At 41.8% G+C, this 22,251-nt stretch overlaps 1 protein-coding gene across 1 annotated transcript in view; it reads left to right on the top strand.

Annotated features, from left to right (window-relative positions):
- LOC144943483 (nck-associated protein 1-like) overlaps window positions 1–19,669 on the top strand; it is a 122,172-nt gene extending 102,503 nt beyond the window's left edge. Inside the window, exons 25-31 of the mRNA XM_078870962.1 lie at window positions 349–431; window positions 1,240–1,320; window positions 2,359–2,452; window positions 13,795–13,908; window positions 15,610–15,719; window positions 17,187–17,276; window positions 18,013–19,669. Of these exons, the coding sequence (XP_078727088.1) occupies window positions 349–431; window positions 1,240–1,320; window positions 2,359–2,452; window positions 13,795–13,908; window positions 15,610–15,719; window positions 17,187–17,276; window positions 18,013–18,129 (689 nt within the window). The 3' untranslated portion in view covers window positions 18,130–19,669. The remainder of the gene's footprint in view (window positions 1–348; window positions 432–1,239; window positions 1,321–2,358; window positions 2,453–13,794; window positions 13,909–15,609; window positions 15,720–17,186; window positions 17,277–18,012) is intronic.
- Window positions 19,670–22,251: the final 2,582 nt, after the last annotated feature.

The raw sequence follows: 22,251 nt of genomic DNA on the forward strand, positions 1-22,251 counted from the left end.
GAGAATAATAGAAGTTTGAAAGGGGAAAGCCCCAAATTGCATGGAAGGAGACTGCCACTCGATTTTGTCTTGAGCCCAACGTTGGCTTTCTGTGGGCCTGATTCGGGGTTATTTTACTGTAGGAATTTCTGAGCAATGAAATCGAAGCAATTGCGCTCAACCTCTGTGAAATTTGGTGTCTCTGGAGGCCTCCTTCCTTGTCGGCATCCTTCCTGAAGTGGCGTGGTTTGGATGAGCACTGGGCCAGCCCAGACAGTCGTAGGTAGACTGATAGAAAACTTTTTTTACGCTCATGCAAACCAACTTCGCGTTCAGACGTTTCTCAAATGCCTCTGATTTCTCCTGCAGCTGTGGACAGCCTCCTCAAGCGGATGACCATTATTGGGATGATTCTTTCTTTTCGTGCCCTGGCACAGGAGGCTCTGAATGATGTAAGTGGTGCCATTGCATAATTTTACTAATCAAACCCACATTACCCGCATTACGCACTGCCCTATCCAACCTCGTGCTACTTTTTGCATGGAGCCACAAGCCACGCATATTCTGGGCACTACTCGGTGATGCCACCGTGCAAGACTCGGCAAGGACACAAAATGCTCTTTAGCAATGTGTGCGACACTTATTATATTGCGCCATCGTCCACTGCCATGATGTTCCATCATGCATGCCTGTAAATTTGGGTCCAATTAACTCGAGGTAAATGCTTCAGTGCTCATGCTCATGAGTGCAAATGAGAACATTGAGACCGCTAGGAGTGATTTTTAGCCAAAAACTGTTTTTTTTTTAGTTCAGACAGAGGGTCTGAGACAATGAGATTTGGAATTTTAAGCGGTTGTGAATTTGAGGTGGCACAGTCATTAGCACGTGCCGCACTATGAACCCGGCGACCCGAGTTAAATTCCCAACCATGGCTAACATCAGTAGTAAATGAAAACTGCTCCATAACCGCGGCTAGTAGACAGTTCATCAACGTGAACTAACCACGAAGAATCGTCAAATAAAAGCCCCATGACTGATACAGCATGGGGAGGCATTCATCAGTGATTTGGTAGAGTGCTACAAACTATAATTACTATGGATCTGGGATACTGTATACATATTAAAGAGATCATTAGTGGAAGTAGTCGTATGAATGAACACAATTTTGACATAATAGTCAAAGTCAGGTATGTTTCTAATTTATTGTGAAAGGTTGTAAGCTGTATACATTTTGCACTATCACGTTTTTGTCTTTCTCAGGTGTTGTCCAATCATATTCCATTTCTTTTGGGCTCCATAAAGGACTTTAAGGACCACATTCCTCGAGAAACGGACATCAAGGTATGAAAGTATTTTCATTATCACCATTCAAATTAAATCACACCAGCAAATCAGTGTGTAATTATATCCAAAATTCCTGAGACTTTCCTGGGAAAACAAGCTTATTAATAATGAAATAATAATATACGACTAAGTCAAGTTATCTTCCTGCTCAATTGTGTATGGCAGTTATCTCCACATTTACAATCCTAAGACAAGATCCAGTCTCTGTTGTGACCCACTACTCGTCATTTACCACAAGATGGTGATCGTATTGACCTCGGAGTCGACCACAGACCAGGATTTGCACTCGCAAACGTCCTGATGCATGGTTGGGCGCTTTGAACAAAAAGCAACAATGCAACAAAGCGTGACATTGTTCAACGTAACCTTGGTTCGCTTAATGCAATCGCGATCGGCGACACTGCACATTAACAACGATGCAGGTTTGATGATTGTTTTTTTACCGTTCTATCTGGCAACAAAACTGACACCTTTTTTACAAGGAGTCATGTTTACATAGACCACAATACCTGCAGTCATAATGCAAACAAAAAACATAACTCTGATAATGTGCACTGTCCTTGAAGTTGATTGGTCCACACCCGAGACAGCTTTCCTTAGAGCCTAGTCTCACATGGGTTGGACCAGATGACGCCAAAAGGCGCACAACTCAAAGACAACGCACCATCAGAGTATGAGAGCTCGGGGTAAGCATTTACACCATTGGAACCTCATTTGCCAGTAAAAATATGATAATTGGTTTTTTACCCTTCTATCTGGCAACAAAACTGACACCTTTTTTTACAAGGAGTCATGTTTACATAGACCACAATACCTGCAGTCATAATGTTTTTTGTTTGCATTATGACTGCAGGTATTGTGGTTTATGTAAACATGACTCCTTGTAAAAAAAAGGTGTCAGTTTTGTTGCCAGATAGAAGGGTAAAAAAACAATTATCATATTTTTACTGGCAAATGAGGTTCCAATGGTGTAAACGATGCAGGTATCGCCGACTAAGTTCGAATGACGCCGCACCCCTCCCCCTCCGCACCCAGGTGGCCATGAGTGTGTACGAGCTGTCGTCGGCAGCGGGCCTCGTGTGCGAGGTCGACCCAGCTCTGGTCATGGCGCTCTCCTCGCAGAAGGGAGGTGCGTCTCCCTCTCTCTCTCTCCTCGTTGATGTCGAACGATAGACACATGTTGAGTGAGGCTTTGCACCGCACTCTGTGGGAATCGCGGTGTAGAAGCCCCGGTGCAAGGAAGTTGATCCCACCCTCTGTATTCCTACCCCCCCTCCCACCCTACTCAGCCATCCCCTCACCCTGTCTACCCCCATACTCACCCATCACTAAGAAATATAGACTCAAAATGTACACCGCAGGAATAGCCTATATCTCTAAACAAGGCATGAACGGCACACACACTGATGCATGCGCACGTAAATGAATGCATGCGTGTGCACGTACATGCTCGTACATGCACACACGCTGTTTATCTGGTATGCACGGATACATTTGTGCAAGGGCACCATGAGTAGGCCGGTAATGATTCATCCCTTCTCGATTTTATTAAATTGCACAATTCGAGGTGACGATTCGATCCAAGAATCGGTTGTTATTTTTTTCTATATATGCATATATAATGGTGCATTCTAACACCCCCAGTGGCTGTATTGATTTATATATATTGTATGTTACAACATAGAAGCAAACTGTGCTACAAACTCAACAACACTGATTCGAATGGTCAAGCAACCTCTTATGATCAATGCAGTGTGAGGAGGTATTCGTCCAGCATTGTGCTATATTCACAAAGGGCTGTAAATTATGAATTGCCATGCTCAGCCACGATCAATCCCGCAATTGTATTAACGGCACCGCCAAGCCACGACCATCTACAAAGATCTTGCAAACGAGCATTCCATCTCGGCAGCTGAAAATAAGCTGATTGCATCGCCGCATCTCCATACTCGACTCAATCTTGGGGAAATTCTCTCATTTGGCTTGGGTAATTGGATTATCATTATTTAAGCATATAAAACAACAATCTTTATTTATCCTGGAGAAATCCGATGAGCTATGAAGCTCTTTTTCACAGATGTCTTTTTCACATTTTAAGGTTAATAAGAGCTGAATTCTGCTCCTTCAAGATTTCTATTTAGATGACCATTTCTCTAGAAAGTACCATCACTGTTGGTCCTTTGGAGAGACTGGCACCTGCCATAGATAGGAATGCTGAATTCCCACCGCTGGCTTCAGGCCACCAAGCAGGGAAAAGCATCACTCAATTCTCATTGCACCATGGACACACTTGACATAAATTCACTGGGAAAACAATGTGTTCAGGAACACACACACACCTGCATCATGGTTCCTATCTGCACAACTTGCTTTTGTATTATGCCAAAAACATGTCCGACCAATGCAACGGAGCCGTGATAATGAAGGCGCTTTCTAAACAGTTGAGACGTGCACCTTTGAAAATAATGCCGGGCTTATTTGTAAGTGAAACATTAAGTTATTCCTGCAAGACAACTGTGCCCAGAAAGTTATCTGCACGTGTGTGCTCGCGGGACTTTACGTGAATGACATTACTTTTGGAATTGCTCCTTCCACGTGGAGCAGCAATGGGCGGTGTTCTGCTGAGTGCTTCAATAAGATGAGCTCTTAACAGATTTTAATGTCACGAGCAGCCTTCTTGACCGGCATAGCTGGTTCCACTTAATATTGGCAAATGTTTACATAAATTGCCAAAGAAAAGGGCTCAAGATAAATGTGAGGAAAACAAAGAGTAATTAAACAATAGCAAAAATATTTGATGAAGGGATGCAACTGGAACACACATCAGAGTATGTACATCTCGGGCATGTATTGAAGGTGGACTGGGATCAAAGTGATTTAGGAGACACGCGAGAGAACATGTTGAAATACTTTCAGAAAACGGAACTTGATAATGAGGAGCAACAATGCATTGTGCTTAAAGAATAATACTTTCAATTGGTACATATTTTCTGCTGTGACATGGACTGGAAACATAGACACCGCCAAAGAACTTGGAACAAAAAGTAAAAAAAGGTACTCAAAGCGTTAAGAGAAGTGCGTGCCTGTAAATACACTGAGAGACAGAAACAAGAACACATGGATCAGACATCGTATACAAATCATAGACATTCTTATTGACTGTTAAAAAAACAAAGTAAAGGGACTTGGGCTGGCTGCGTCACTACACAGGATGATGGAGAGTGGTCGAGACTGACGATAAAATGGTCAAGAAGAATACTGCCACCGAGTTGGAGCGATGGTGAGAACAGCTCAAGTGTTGGGAGCTGCATGGATTGTTGCATTGCTGGACCACGAGGGATCACGATGACCTGGGGAGGCCTTCATCCAGCAGTGGATAGTTCTTGATGGGTGATGATAATCATTATGATTGACAGAATACAAGAAAAAACGGCTTGTAAAATGGCTGCTTTAAATTGTTGCAAAGAATTGAAAAGTTACATTTCACGTATGCGATTTCAATATCTTGATAGCACAAAAAATGTATCATGTAGTAATGTGCTCACACCCAACTAAATCAAAGGTAATTTTTTTTGTATGCACGTATGTGCGTGTACTTTTAGCGATGGAAAAAAATAGTTTCTCACGAAATTTTGGAAAGATGAACTGGCAAAAACCACCATGACTAACAGTATAATGTGTTGCAGCTGATGGTTTGCAAGCAATGGAGTTTGTGTGTATTATATTGGAGTTTGTGATAAGAGCCTCTATGAAGTCCGATACTCATGTCACCATAAAGAATGCATGCATCTGCCATTGGCTGCTCAGTGTATTTCACCAAATACAAACAGTCCAAATGAATATGGGTGTTGTTTAACAGTATGCCTTTGTGTCTATAAGTAAGAAAGTTAAGTCTATTTTTTTCATGCTTAATCTTCGGAGAGCTTGCTGACGCAGAGTTTCTCTCGATAACATCTCCAAAGTTGCACATTAGGATAATCCACCCGGCTCAGTAACGGCTCTGCAAAAAAGTCCATATTGCAGATTTTAGTGCCTAACTGCTAGCAGATGTTGAGTTGGAAATTTTATAGTTGCAAAGAATAGTGGTATTGTGTGAGAATATTGCCACTCTTAATTTTCGAATGAGCAACCGTGATGTCTTCACTGTCTGCACTGTCTGTTACCTTTCAATTCCACGCAATGGTCTTAATATGCACGTTTACATTTCAACCTTCGTCGCGATCAAATCAGCAATCCAGACGCTGCCAAGTTACATTTCTCAGGGGTATTTCCATTGTTTCCGTGACAATGCGGCCTTCACTATTGCCACCGCGATCGTCGTGTTCACGATGGCAACTCCTCGCAATGCTCGCATTGTAGATCGAGGGAGGTAGTTATTGATGCTGGGCTACGCTTGATCCCACTCATGCTGCTGCCACTGCTGCTCGGGCTGCCGCTTTGTACGGAAGGCGGTTGGCGTCGTCTTGTGCAGTGTGCGCGCACCGCCCTCCTGCGGGAGCACTACATCAGCTGCGAGGGCGCCAGCTGCCCTGCTCCTCTGGCCTCTGTCCTACCAGCTTGGCTGGGAGGACGGTGGAAAACGCGCGCGTCAGCAAATGTCGGAGAGCGCAGGCACGGGGGCATTTGCCGAACCGCCCGTTCTCTTGTCCGCTCGTTTGCTTCGCAAGCTCCCTCGCACGCTCGCTTACTCGCTCGCTCATGCGTTCATTTACCCACTATTTCAGTGGCGCGCTCACTCGTTCACCTGAGCACTAGTTTGTTGGTTCACACGCGCGCTTGCCCACTCATTCACTTCTATCAACGTTCAATCACTTGTTCACTCGTATAATGTTATCACTCTCTTGCTCCCCTCAGTATCTTGCTACGTAAAACACTCACGCTTGCTCATCTTTACTTGCTCACTCTAGGCACACCTGCAGTCTTGGGGTAGTTGGGTCTCTTTAATGTCACTCCACCAAGCTTCTGTTGAGGTTTTGTGTGACCCACTTGCATCCTAGCGTGCAGACATTCAGCTGAAAGTGTTTTTTCATGGTATCTATGTAAATTCAATGGCAACTGATGTGTTTTCACCTCGTGCCGCATGTTGTTCGGCATAGAACATCATAGGGAACAACACGTGGAAACAACTTAAAACCACATTGGAGAGGTAGATACAGCACAAGCGCAAATATGTGCTCAGCCATGTGAATGCGATCATAAATATAAAGGCTGGGATGTCGATAATTTGTTGAGGGAGCATTCACGTGCTCAAATCCTGGCCACGGTCGACTTGGGCCCCATCCTCTTCATTATTCCAGGCAGAGTAACAAGAGCACGGCTCGGTAAGATGCCACTGGGTGGCGGGAAGTTGACAGCGTGAATCCTCAAAGAAGGCTGGTCCTTGCCAAAGGAATGTGGAAATGTTTCTTTCACCTTGCCAGCCCCTGTTTGAGCAAGGGGATAATTTGACGTTTAAAGTAATAAACCACCTATTCTATGTATAAGTGCCGCCAATGGAAAATGTATTGTGAAGTCAATGTTAAGTGAAAAAACATTATTTGTTTTGTTAAATAGTTTTCGAGCAGATGTTCCTCTGATGTGGTTATAGGAAAGGCTCTAGCACAATGCTTGCAAGTTCAGTGACCTATTCTTAACTTCAGAATGTCTTCTTTTTGTACACACTATATTGTGCCAAACTAATAAGATAACCGATATGGTTAAATACTCGGAATAATGTAGGATGTGTTTTCAGTTAATTTATTCATATGTGTTCCAAGTATTCGGGAAAAAAAAATTCGTGTTAGTTTGCCAAGATGAGATTGCCAAACACAACTGAAGCCTTTCCCTGAGACGAGTGTCAGGTTTGCCTGTTCCTGAACCCCTTGCATTGGGGCACGCCAGATACCAGCAAGCGCCACGCCGCTTTCACCCCAGCGCCACGAGAGCGCCGTGCGGGGTTCGTGCGAGCCCGGCCGATTTTTTTTTCTCTCCAGCGTTTCTAACCCCTTGACCTGAAGGAAATTGAAGGTGTAGCCTCACATCATGGTTAAATACAGTACATGGTGGTCCAGATGTCTTGTGACCCCCCTCCCCCCATTTAATTTTCTAAAACTTACTATTTTTTTCAGTAAGGTTTATTTAAAACATAAATGAATGTGCAAAGGAAAACCATGTAAGGGGTCAATTCATTGGGAGGGGTGAGGGGGGAGCTTTACAAGACATCTGGACCACCCTGTACACTACAACCATGACCCCTCCTTGCTGTTCTTTGTGAGCCCCTTCGGCCTTCATCCTTCAAAGCTTCTCACAAACCGTCGAGAGGGCGCTGGCTGCACCGCACCGCAAGCAGTGGCATCGCAGCTGGCTTGCCGTGGTCTGTTTGCAGAGGCCTGGGTTAGATTCCTGTGTGGTGCGCAACACCAGTAGCGATAGATTGTTGCACCTTGTCTGGGCCTCCGTAAGGTCAACTCATCTGGTGTGGCATTATTCAGTCATCGCTGACGAGACAAAGACTGTCTTCTGAATATACCACTCTGTCTGCTTTCCAGATTTCACAGGTGCTCCCTAAAATCGGTTGTCCTGACAGCGTATAAAGCTAAATGGGGATCGTTGTCTTTTGTGTGTGTGTGTACACATAATAGATCTAACAGTTGGTCCTGGTTTATCCATTTTCCCCGATGCCAAAATACCAGTCTTCAAACTAATAACCCTTATATCTTTGCATATAAACTGAAATCTAAGTAAATGCATCACTTTCTGCATTGTATATAGTAAAGGTGAAGCGAGTGATGTGAAATAGTTAATGTTATTGGCAGTGACAGCTTGATACAATTATTGGAGTGACCTCGATTACACAAAGTCCGTTTCCTGTCATGTTTGGCTCACTACCAGAAAATCACTTTCGCAGAGCCTTGAAATGAATGAAGCACGTGACAACAGTGGATGTAGTTCCCATCTTCATGCAGCATCCCCATTGGTACTACTGTACGCCGTTTCCTTTACAGTCAAACGCAATGATTCTGATGTGATTGGATCACACATTTAGAAGAAGTAAAAAAAAATAGTTTATTATTTCAAGAGCTTTTTAACAGCTCACAAATGTATCAACAGAGAATGTCTAACCCATATATGTACAGCATTGCATTGGGAGTAGTACTGTGTAAGTTTTCGTTTTTGTTCTCTGAAGCACATTGATTATGGGGTAGGTCCCCATTGGCACGAGCAGTTGGTGGAGTGTGTTGAGAAAGAGATATATTAGGCTTGAGCAATGTTCATAATAAACGTTTTTGGGTTAGATCGCGTTATTTATAAATGTGTCGTAACCCTCCACCACCCGACACGGCCAATCGGCAAAAAAGTGTCACGTTGACAAAAGACAAATATTTCACTACTTTAGCCCACCGGTGTGTTGAGTAAATCCACAACATTTACAGTTTTTGAGTACGACGTTTCGCTGGTAATTACATCCAGCATCATCGGGCAATTCGCCAGAATTCTTCAACACACCGGTGGGCTAAAATAGTGAACTATTTGTCTTTTTGTCAACGTGACACTTTTTTGCTGATTGGCCGTGTCGGGTGGGGGAGGGTTACGACACATTTATAAATAACGCGATCTAACCCAAAAACGTTGATTATGAATAATATTGGTCGCGAAAGCCTACGTGTTAAATTGAGCAATGTTCTCTTTGGTAACCAGAACATTTATCAACTGCCAATTTGATTTAAGTTCTTAAAATTGAGTTCTTAAAATGCCACGATGCTTTGAACATGGTGGCCTGCGTCTCCTGGAAGTCTGTTTTGAGATCACAAATGCAACAGTGTAACGGGGAAAGGCAGGAATGGTTGTGTCAGAGTTAGCACCAAAGCAAAAATAAACTACTTTAAAAAAAAATGTGTTTTTCGCACACGAGAGAGTCAAAGAGTCGACTGTGTCAAGTCCAGCTTGTGTGCCACAGGGTTTAAAAGCAGCAACTTGAAATGTGTAACCTCGTAAGCAATTTAATGAATACTTGTACATATTTGTCACATTTAGTAACGGCGCTAATGTCTCGTGAAAAAAGTTGTACTTTTCATTTAAAAATTGTACTTTTCTTTTCTTTACCCATAAAATTTTGAGCCACATATACGAGGTCTCTCACACAAATCTTTCAGCATCTGACGACAACAGGAAATTAAGGTGTTCCAATTCGGATGAGATTTTTCTAACACTGGCTTTGGAACACGCCGTGTCTGACAAGGTCACCAGGGAAAACTGGATAATAAATCTCTGGGAAAAAGTTCACGGACAGATGCAGCAATCCTGGCAAAAGTGAGAAATAGGAATACGTAAAGAAATACGGTCTGCTTGCGGTGTCCAGAGCAATAAATAAACGTGAAGATAACAAATGAGCACCCTAGAGGTTTGCTGGTTGGAGCATCCAAAACTGTTTGGAGGAATCCCAGAGCTCGGTGATAATTACTTTCCTTGAGCATGTCTGCAGAATCCACACATCATTAGAGGTTTGTCAGCAGAGTACGTAGACTGATTCCCAAGTGCTGCAAACCACTGTGAACAGTTGTTCAAACTATTTTATAGCTTTGCTTTTCTTCCCGTGAAGCCAATCTTTTAGAAGACACAAGTGTGACAAAACAAACATTTTAAACGTTTTAATCGGAGTGGTCGTACATCCCCAATGTGATTAAACATATTTAGAGCGTCATGATTTGTACCTATTCACATTATATGTTTTATGTGCTTGTATAAGGCTTTTAATGCATTACATATATCATGCATTACATATATCATGCATTGAGCATTGACCAAATAAATTATTACTGTCCTGTATTTGGAAAATTAAAACTAATCTTGAGTGTTTGGACCTTAATTGGCGAATTTCCCAAACCTTTCGATTACCTATTATGAGGCATTCAGCCCATTGCTGAAGGCCTCATGACATTTCATGCTTCATGGGTGCCACGGTGGTGAGATGTTAACTAACTCATCTGGTATACAGGGGGTCGTGGGTTCAATCCCGATCCTGACGCCTATATATTTGGAGTTTGCATGGTCTCCCCGTGGCACATGGATTTTTCTCCGGATCCTCCGGTTTTTCCCTTCACATTTAGAAACATGCATTTTGAGTATTTGGCTGCTATCAGTTTCCACACGATAAGTCACTTCGTTGAGCTATCATTTGTGGCCATGCCACTTCGAAAAAGAGATATATATAGGTCAGTGGGCCTTACCTGGTCAAATAAAAATAGTTTCGATTTTAAATGCCACAATTTAGCCCATTCTTGCTTTTGTGACCTCATCTCATCGCCGCATCTTTGCGTCAGATGGCCTCCCTTTGGCTGCCATTCCTCCACCGACAGCATCTATTGGCTTACCATTCCTTCCAGCGACGTGTCCTGCCCACAATCACTTTGTTTTATTAATAGTCTCCATAGTCTCCATTTGATTATGTTCTCTGATTCATGTGTTTCCCTTTCTGTATCTTAGTGTAATTCCCAGCATTCATCTCTCCAGCATGCTTTGCATATTTTTTAGCTTTTGTTTCATGTACTTTGTCAGAATTTATGCTTCCAATCCGTATGCCATGGCAGAACTGCAAACTGTTGTTATGGCATATTCATCTGTTGCTTTTCAGTATCAGATATAATATTCTCAAATCACTCTATCCTGCACTTTATTTTATTTCTCTGATAGCTGCCCTAGATGGACTGTTTGTCCTTTACATTTGTGTCCCTTCAACAGTTATTTACCATTGTTTTTGACTACCTTAACGGCATACAACGAGTAGATAACATACATGTATATGCTTTTTAAAATATTTTATCTCATCATATTAATTACTACAATCTTATTACACATTGTTATACAAAAGTACATACATATCCACCCCACAGCTCGCTTACATCCAGCATTATGAGTCGTGATAATTATAGTTTGTAAATTATTGCGTGGGACCAAAAACGAGAAATGTTGTGTTCTATGAATTTAATATGCCGTGGTGTATGAACAAGTGCATGTGTGAATTGTGCGAAACTGTGATAGTTTTATTTCCTTGGAGATTTATTTTATAATTTTCTCAAGAAAATGTATTCGCCCAAAATGTGAAGCTCTTATTTCTCTTTACTTTTTTGTTCTTTCGTGAACAAAAAAAAACTATATACAATTATTTCCATTATTTGTTACTTAATCTCTCTGATTGCTGAAATAGCAGCAGCAGTGCACTGCATTTTGAACCCAGAGACCAGCGTTCAATGCGATTACGAGAACGAGAAGCATGGCGATGACTTGGATTGGAAAGGCCTTCATCCAGAAGTGAATAGATCACAGATGATGTTAACATGTCAGGTACTCACACAAGACGACTAGTACAAGTGCTTTAAAGGAATAATGAGCACCTGTATTATGTTCAACATGGCACATTGATTTTAATATACAACACAATTCGGTACCCTCTCTTCATGGGTGGCACATGTTCAGATATAAAATGCAATCATGCAAAGCCACAGTCTTGCTAGCATACTTGTATAATTCATACATTTACATACATATGTGAGGTCTAAGCAGTGATGCAAAGTCCCTGTCACCTCTCACCTCGTCACTCACCACTCACCTCACCACTCACTCAACACTCACTCACCACTCACCCCCCAAAACTCAACCCACCACTCACCACTCTCCTCACCACTCATCCCACCACTCACTCATAAGCTATGAACCTATTGACTTGAGTGGCGAGTGAAATCTGAACCGGTCCTGCCCCCCCACGACTCCCACTTCATCAACCACCATCCCACGCTGACTGGCATGGATAAGTATGGTCAAACAACCCCTATGACTGACTTGGCATAGGGGGGGGGGGAGGCCTTTAGCAGTGGATTGACATCGGGCTGTAAAATATAAATATTTATGCATGTATTGTTTTCTGTCAATGGTGAAACCCAAAGTAATGTAATCCAATCCTTATAACTTAAAAATACAACAAAACTGTTCTCATTGAAGAATACAAATACATCTGGTATTTGCATGTTGAACACTTTTATGATGTATTACAATAGCTAAATAACTAAAATGTATAAAAAAAAACATTTCCATGCATACATGCTGAAGAGCTCTGCCGATTACATATTTTGTAAAACATCTACCATGGCTCACGGTCCCTGCATCACACCCCGAGCAAATTGGAAGGGCCCTACTACAGCCAGCCTAAGAGTGGCACTGTGGTGCACATGTTTTGAATTAGCAGTAATTCCTTAATTAGAAAATGATTTCAACCTTTCTAATAATCCAAAAGCATGAAATGCACATACAAATAATCCCTCGTGTGTCTGCGCACGTTGCGGGGAAGGATGGATAGAGGAAAATTGGTTCCATTCCCAGCGGTCTAAGTTTTAATTCCTGTGGAAGAACTTCAGTAGGAAGCTGGTTATGTGTGGCTAGCAATGGCCACCCCCTGGATTGGCAATCATTTTTTTGCGGACTTGTTACTATGCAGGAGAAGACAAATGTGATGAGGTGTGATGCTGATCTCACTGCACGTCATGTGACCTTTCAACCACACACACGATGCCCAGGAATCATTAGCCATGGTCAATTCACTGCTGGATGATTGCCTTCCCAAGCTCCCAACATCTCTCAGAATTCTGTAATGTAATAATCCGAGCATTTGCACAAACGCTGATTTAATTGCTCCATTTCCTCAGGAGATGTCCTCTCGGACACGTTCCATTACTTCGCTGCCACGCCATCATTATCCTTGACCTTCGACTATCGTCCCTTCTAGCGACATTTACTGCCCAAGTCCACTTAATTTTATTGACAGTTTGAATAATGATTGTATGTTGAATTTCTTTCGCACGTACATAGTTAACTGTGCTAATTGGAGGTGCGATCATTAATGTGTGTGTTCTCTAATCCATGTGTTTCTCTGTCTCACTTTCCGTCCCTGCAAAAATGAAGTGTTATCAAGCAAAGTGGTTGGGGGGGGGGGTAGGGGCTCTCAGGGAAGGCGGTTATGAAACTTTCAAATGTGTGGAGAAATACTCGTAAGAAATAAAAAGTATACAGAATGGTACAATACGGAAAAAAGCGATACAATACACCTCAATTATTAAAGATGCATTGCTCACAAAAACCGTGAAAATATCTTTCGTGTCATTGTCATGTCACTTGTAACTACATTTTCATGAACAAAAATGGGAATTGAAAATAATCCTGATGTAAGATTGTGTAGTTTTCTTTCAGTCACTATTTTGTTTCGAATCATTTTGATCTCCTCCCCTGTACTTGCTGAGCTGCTGGGTTTTTGTTGTTGTAAAGAAAAGGTTTGGTTAGCAACAGCATGCGTACTTTTTATTATTATTATTATTTGGTGTGGGAGTTTGTGTGTGTGTATATATAAAGTATTTTCAGAAATGTCTTATTAAAAATGGTGTTTTGACCTCATAGAAATTTCTTTCCACATTGTTACGGACCATAAATTGTTTTTTTTGTTGACAGAAACGTCTCCAGAGGACGATTATAAGATCGCTTGCCTCCTCATGGTCTTTGTGGCGGTGTCTCTGCCAGCACTCGCTGGGGTCCAAACGTCCCAGTACAGCCCATGGTTGGAAGGTAACTCCCCCCAAGAGTTCACTGCATTTCTTTTACACGGACTCTGTTTGTGGACACATTCAATGGAGAAAGGCCCACCAGCCATATTTATTTGTAAAGTTTTTGTATGTTATTTTAATTCTGTTGCCTGGTATATTTTGTGTTTGTTTTTGCTACTATGTAGCAGCCCATTTATCTCTTCTTCCTTCAACATTTATATTAACATCTTTTTAATAATGAAACAACAACAAAATTGTATCATAGGGATACGTTCAAGAATTTGAATGGCTTTTGTCAGCCATGCCAGACTTGGAGTGCCGCAGCTGTTAAGCTCTGTGCTGTGTGCATGTGTGGACATTGAGATGGGGCCAGTTGTGAAATCTGAAAGATTTTGGCCTGTAAGGATGCCCAACAAATTCTTCCAAATCTCTTGCCAGATTCAGAACTCTTTTTTCATTGTTTCAAAAGCACATATGCGTGTGCTGTTAATTATCTTGTCTTATTTAGTTGCCTTCCTCAACAGTAGGATGTTTGTCCTCGATTCCTCGCTGACCTCTGTCTTGATGAATTCCTGTGAGCCTTCGGGTTGAGCAAGCCACACGGCCTAATACATGGGCTGCTACCAATTAGCCAAGGAGCATCCAGCCAAACAACAAAAACATATAACTCTGCTGCATTTTGTTTCCCCTCATGTGCTGACATTTTGTGGCACGGTCACTTGAAATTATCCCGAGCCAGTTTGCTCACTTTGTGGGAGGAGATATGGGTCACAGCGGTGCTAGTATCATAATTATAATACGAATTCCACGTGAGTGTATAAGCACGCACAGTCAGGTAGCCAGCAACACCTACCCAAGATGAAAAGAGTCTGATATAACCAAAACCTTGTCGCCAACGAAGAATAAATATTAATCTCCTGATTAATGTAAAATATTAATGCCAACGGTACAAAGAACATTATTGAAGTTTGTGACATAGGTTAACACAAATAATATTGCCATTGTAGGCCCAAAGTCAATCAATGCCATTGTCTTATAACCCAGTGACAACTATTATGGTGCCTATCATTATATTTGCCGGATTTTCCATTTTAGTCATCTGTGAGTTGCTAAAATAAAGACACATGCACATTTTACAGATGAAAATATGAGTGAAATAAAAGTGAGCCACAATGAAAACAAGAAGACGTATAATATATTCCTTTTATATAATTACATATATTACCAGAGCATTTTTTTGTTTCCATGTTCGTCACAAGTATGTGTGGTTAATGCAGACATTATTCATTGCAAAAGGTTTCTGTTTTGTGTTTTAACATCTTAACATCTTCATGTGGAAACCCTCCCCATAGAGGCAGTTACATTTTGACTTAAAACTTTCGTTACTTGCAGGAATTCATATTCTTGGTTCTTTCGGTAAAGTCACTTAAATAGAAAACTAAAAATCCCAAAATATTAATAAAAAATAAAAATAAACAAAAAAATTTTAAAAATAAAATTCAAATTTGAAAGTAATAAAAGCAAGAAACCCACAATAAAAATAGTAAAATCAAATTAAAAATTTATTGAAAATAATAAAAGCAAAAGAACCCACGACGTTTCGATCGCAACAAAAGCGGGGTCCCTCTTTTCTCTCGGCCTGATGCAGACCGCTTGTCTTGTATTCTTATACATTTATTTGCTTGTCTTTCTGTCCCATCACAATCCTGCCTCCTTCCTACAGGTCACTTGAACAACATCCATTGCCTGGCTACGGCTATCAATCAGCTGGCTGCGGCACTCTTCACAATTCACAAGGGCAGCGTGGAGGAGCGACTCAAAGAATTTCTGGCGGTGAGCGTTCACCTGCCCCGTCACACCACTGAGCCATTCACAAATGTGACGAGGTGAAGATTGCTCTCTCACGGAATTCTGAGGAGTGTTCTTCATTGTAACCTCAAACACACCTCTCACAAGTTCCACATTTGCTCACGTGAAACGTTGTTGTTGTTGTTGTTTCTCCAACATTGGCGGGTTTAATTTAAGATCGCATGATTTCTGGCCCTGCTAGGGCTTTAGTCTCTTCAGCCACCCAGCCTCGTTACTTGAAAATAATTTAGAATGGATCACGCAACCATCTTGTTTGCTTGATATGCGAAGAGAAGCTTCATAGCTCATCGGATTTCTCCAGGATCAATACAGATTATGAGATGAACCCCCCTCAACAAATGAATAATGAATCCAGCAAGTAATCTAAATAGCATGAACAAATGCACAATTGCATTGTATAATATAATCATAGATACAATACACAAAGGCCAGAATTTGGTGGAGGAGTTTACATAAGTTGGTAGTTAACTGTTTACCAGTTTACTCAGGGATGACTTGAATCCTGATGGAAGTTTCCCTCCTAACTGTGTGAGTGGCAGCATCATTTTGTTGGGTGCATAATACGTCATGCTTAGCCTCTCGGTCAACACAGTGCCTCTAGTCTTAACAGCCTTGACCATGTCCTCATTTTTTGAGCCCCTTCGTCCCGTTAAACGAACATTCGTCAGACTAAAACTCGGCCTGCCTATGCTACCAATGTTTGGTTTATCCAGTTTTAATCTCAAAACAAATTCACAAATGTAAAAAAAACTGGGCATATTTCAATGAGTATTTGGCTGCGCGTTGCAATGATCGTGAGTTCACGAGTTCAAATCCTGATTAGGTGACTAATCAACTCAGCCCTTTAACCTTGCGGGGTTGAAAAAATTAGTACCATCACTCCCACTATGGGAATGTGGAATTTATATCACTGGCTCAGGGCTGTAAACACCAGGAAACCACTTTGGCTGTGTCAAGCAGTCTGCGTATTCTGTTACCGCAAGCTGAAACAGCTTTTGTATGATTGGGTAGAGAAGGAAAAACGTGCAAAGCATTGTTTATTTAGGATTATATGAGATATACTATACACCTGTGACCAAATTACCATGAATGTCCCCTGATTTCTCAGAAGCTAAGCAGGCTTGAGCCTAGTTCGTTTTTTGGATGGGACATAGCCTGGGAATCATGAGTTTGCCATGAGATGGCAGGACAGCTTTGATCATTGTATCTCCTTGTGTGTTCATTCTAGTTACTCATTGAATCTCCTTGTGTGTTCATTCTAGTTACTCCGTTTTCCTCCCAGGTGCCAAACACTCATTAATGTACTCGAAGTGCATCTACCCTGGCACAATCACGATGGTGATATCGCCATCCCTTAGTGGCTAAAAGCAGTTGGTGTTGTATTTACTCTATACTTGAAACTGTATTCTTGAGCTGTATTTTTTTCCGTAGCTTGCATCGTCCAGCCTGCTGAAGATTGGCCAGGAGACTGACAAGTTGACGACACGGAACAGGGAGTCCGTGTACCTGCTGTTAGACATGGTAGGGCCTGCCTTTCACGAGAAAATATCAGATGGTGGAGAGATGAGTCAATGATTTATATGAAAGCGTTATTTCATTGTCAATGAAATAATCTCTCTGCTCCAACGAGCAGTGGGGGCAGCATTCAACTTAATTGGTGGCCAATGGTGGATATTCCTGATTCTAATCGTCGGCGGAAATGTATCCACGACAACTGGTGACTTCCCAGTAAGCAGTACTAGTTTTATATTCACACATGGTGGAATAATAAAACAGCTATGAAATAAAAATGTAGTTTTGTTTTATTTGCTATAAAAAAGGGGAGGGTGAGTGAATTTCAGGTTTTCCATCAAGAATTATGATGTATGCTTATCCCACTTTAATCTATTAGCCCTCATCACAGATGTTCTTAAAAAGTCACACTTAAGACATTAAAGCAGATACGTGTGCAATGGTTATGTCACCACCAATCGGAGGTATACGGTGAGTTAATGTAACATTAAAAACGAGCGATGGATTTTCCAACGCTTACTGAGGGATGTCAGTGGAAATGAGACGCAACTTTATTGCCTTTTAAACCTGGAGGCACTTGTAAAAAAAAAACGATTGACATGGTGTTGCTTAGTTTTAAATACATGTCTATGCTTGTATCTATATGCCACTTAGTCTTTGATTACCTTGAAATAACCAGACCTATTGTTGCGTCGGTGTGGCCCTGAGACGAGTCGCATTCTAACGGTGGCCTCTTGCACTGCAGATCGTGCAGGAGTCTCCGTTCCTCACCATGGACCTGCTGGAGTCTTGCTTCCCCTACGTCTTGCTGCGGAACGCGTACCACGCGGTGTACAAGCAGGGAGTCGCCACATCCACCTAGATATGCGCCCCCCCTCGCACAGCGGCGCACGCGTTGCTTTAAATTAAAACGATGCTTGGTCTTCGAAGGGGTTGTTGTTTTTTTTGCATGGAGCTCATCTACTTTTCTCACTGCCAAATACTCCCCTCGAGATGAGAAGTGTCGTGTATTGCATATATAGAAGGTTTCGTTAGGCTGTTGTGCTTGTTATAAAAGGTAGGCCGATACATTCCCATGGTGCTTTTGCGAAGAGGGGTAACGATTTTAAATATTCATGACATTGGAATTTAAGTGGATTATTTTTTTTTATCTTTGAAAATAGAACTCACGTGTAGATATGTGGGTAATTTTTTGCTGATGTGGTGTGGTAAATTTGTATACATGCCTTCCACTGTGTGCATCAAGTGATCAGTTTCTATGTACTCATTGAGACATGTGCCATACGTGTTCTGAGTGAGAGCACCTTTACGCAGCTGTGGAAAACCTTACCATAAATGATGTGACGCGTGTGTTGTTCACTATCCACTCACACAGCCCTTGTGCTGCACTTGGTTGGAAGTTATCTACCAGAATTAAGATTACAAACAGGAATTCCCGCACATTTTAAGGCTATTGTGTAGCTTGCGAACAATGCCTGAAACCTGGTCGTTCAGTAACCAGTCGAGCAATCTTTAAGTAGTTTTTGGACCATAATCAGAAACATTTTATTATTATTGCATCACACTTGTGACTTAAAGTGATGAGCCGTGTGGCCATAACCGCAGTATTAAATGTGCCAATTGGAGATTATTTTCAGAGACCAAACCTGTTTGACGTTAATTGTCCACATGGTTATGCCAAGACGAAAAAACATCTTACCCGAGTCTTTCAAGAGCTCTTTAAAAACTCATCATTTTACTCTATCCCTGTTATGAGTGATAATAGAGCCTCATACAAAGCACATGTTTGTAAGCCTATATTGTATTTTTTTTTAACACCAATGTTTTATATTAACACAGTACTAATTTTATATGCAAACATTTATCCTGCATGATGCAGTATTATCATGTTATGTACATATATACAGCGTATTCATTTTTTGTTCTATAAGACGCACCTAGATCAAAAGTAATTCTAAAGTATATATATACAATATATTACGAATTCTTGTGTGCAGATTCCAACAGTAATTGTACCCTCCCCCGCCCCCCCCGTTAAAATATTATGTAATTTTAATATCAAAAACTGTTAAAACAATTTGAAGGGTTGGTTTTAAACTTTTAATAAAATGGTTATTTTTCCTTCTTCTCATGCTCAATGAAACTGTAGTCTTAACATAACAAGTTCTTGAAACGTGTGTATGGCATGTCAAATCCAACCCTATTTTCCCAGAAATTCTCGAAAGAGGCTTAGTCTGTGTTGAGCAGAATTTGGTATTGTGAAAGAAGAGAAGGCCGCTCTTTTAAGATTTTAACATTTTATGCATTGTGTTTTATATGATGTCCTCTATGCCACATTTCCATGACTGACATCTGCAGTGACTAACTAAACTGTTGGGCATTTTCAATAAAATATTTTAACATGTAAAATGTTGTCAAGTTCTAACACTTCAAGTGTGTGTTCAACGTGGCTGCATTTGTAAAAAAAACCCCTAAGCAATACACACCCCACTGAGTCTGTAAATCTGTCCTTATATTCCAGCTCTAAATTTTACTTGGAAGTATGAGGTCATAGTGAAACGCTATGCATATAAGAATCTTTAACTTTTATTAATTATTTTTTGTCACTTAATGGTGTTGAGAAAGTGCGAGTGTATTGGTGAGTTATTCCACAGAGAGGCCATGTGTCCCGGTAACTTACGAACGGCAGTGAAATAAAGGATGGAAAACAATGCAAACTGCAAAGGCGGCCGAAAAGTAAGAACTTTAGTGCCGTCAGGATATAGCGTTTCTTTTTTAAGGTATGAGGTAACACGGTGAGGTCATCGGATGTAACTCTTCGTCTGTGAATGCTTCCAAAATCTAACGTAAGTGCTCAATAGGGCCACGACGCAGAGGCGTAACTCAGCCGATGGCCGCTAACGAGTTGATGAAATCACCGATTTTAATCTTGGCCGGTGGCAGGAGATGCCGATAAAACAAGTCGGGCCCCGCGGTGCGCTGACACCTAATTTGTGCCGTCGAGCCGAGACGGAGTTTATTTAGTGCTCGATCAATGCGGTCTGTCTGCAGCAAGGCAGCCACTCCTAACGCCCTTATCACCAGCGTGGGATTTCAGGCGTAATAAGATATTGATTGGGACGGCGAAATATGACGCTGGGATGCATATTTCACACACTCTTACTGTGCTGCTCCTGTTATCTTACCTCATCGCCCCTGCCATCCCACCGCCGTCCTACACTAACCCTGTTTACCCCACCTCACCCCCAAAAGGCACCCACGGCCCAGAGCCCACGCTCGGAATTGACCGTTCTGGAAGTTTCACGCCCTCTGAATGATTGTTTCGAAGGCAATAAACAGAGGTCAAGTAGCCGCAATGGGGAGAGAACATGACTTGGATTTAACGGCTGAAGGGGAGTATCGTTTGCCCTGCGCAAGCCTCAGCCGGAGTGCGTGCCAGGGGTTGGTAAGCGTGCCGGTGGCAGTGCACGTGGTTTTGCTGGGGGTGAACGCAATGCCCGGCCGATGCCAGCAATCGCTGCGGGATGCGAGTATGAGAGAAGCACTCTGAGGCCGTCTGGAACGCTCTCCCAATAAAAGGAAGCCACCGGAGCGATTCACTTTCACATCTCGATTGCAAACTCATTTCTTGAGAGCTGCCTTTTGTGTTTCGTTTTTTGTCCTTCCCCGCACCTCTGATTAGCATGGTTGGTGATGTACGGTGCGAAAGAAGTTCAACATACGTATGGTGAGGGGCTCCTTGGAGTTGCATTGCTGCTGCTATTGCACTGGGCCTGAGAAACTAATTCAAGCACAAATTAGTCTGCTACAATCCAGTACCATTTGTGGCCTAATGGACTGTGACATACTGACACTGTTATTATTGGAAACACTTTCACAAATTTAAATACACAACTGTTTGGCAGACGCAGCTTTTAATGCTTAGGTTCCCAAGTTGATGAATATTAGCAGAGGAATTTATGAAGAAAAACAATCTGAAGTTTGGTTCATTAACTTTGCACATTAATGCATTTTTGACAAAGGAAAATGTGGTTTAGCAAATTATTCTTCTTTTAAGTATTAAATATACGACATAGGCAGAATGTCCATGAACCACGTCCTATAAGTACGTTGAATATGCTCCGGACGTTGATATGTTATTCCTAACAGCTGATTATTTCACTTAATTATAAGCAGGGATTAATACCGTTAGTTTCTACGTAATTATCTTAATAATAATCTCACCTGTTGACGGTCGCTTGTTGTTGTGATCGAAACGTCGTGATCTATTATTTTTTCTACCTACGTGACTTTACCGAAATAACCAAAGAGTATGGGTTTCTACGCAATATTGAGATTTATTACTTACAAAGCATTCTGTTAACAAATTATCACATGATACATTTGCAATGGAATAAAAAATGAGCTATTCATACCAAAACCATATTCTATGCTCTTTTGACCCCTTCATCTCTCACGTGTCACATTCAACTTGCAAAGGCCTCAGACCAATTTATATCTGTTCCATAGGTCCCAGAGGATCAGTGACCGTTCTTTGAAAGCCCTGCATTAAACTGTTTATTTTAGAACTTATTATATTAAATAAAAGTACAAAGATGTATCCACTATTTTGGTCACGTGCAGAAAAAAATACTGGAAAGCCAAATCATGTAATGTCCTATTTTACTGAGAACCGTTTCATATGAAATCTGGAAAAAAATCTCTCCCCAGCTTCCCATTCCTGTTTGACCAAAAGCAGTAGTTAAATTTCCAGGGTACACCCCCTTCCCTCGCCGGCACCACCCCCCAGCTCCCATCCAATGTGAATGTGCAGTCGGCAGCCCCCGACGAAACCAGAGTGCAGTGCCTGCCGTGGATGCAGGTGTCGGAGATCTCATGTGGATTTCCACTTGGACACGACCCACCAAACTCGGATCCCCAAACACAGAGGCTGTATTGTCTGCAGCGTTTAGCTTGTGGAGATTAAATCACATGCCACACGGGC

Source organism: Lampetra fluviatilis, chromosome 2 (assembly GCF_964198595.1).
Source record: "Lampetra fluviatilis chromosome 2, kcLamFluv1.1, whole genome shotgun sequence".
In the NCBI taxonomy this organism is placed as follows: Eukaryota; Metazoa; Chordata; class Hyperoartia; order Petromyzontiformes; family Petromyzontidae; genus Lampetra; species Lampetra fluviatilis.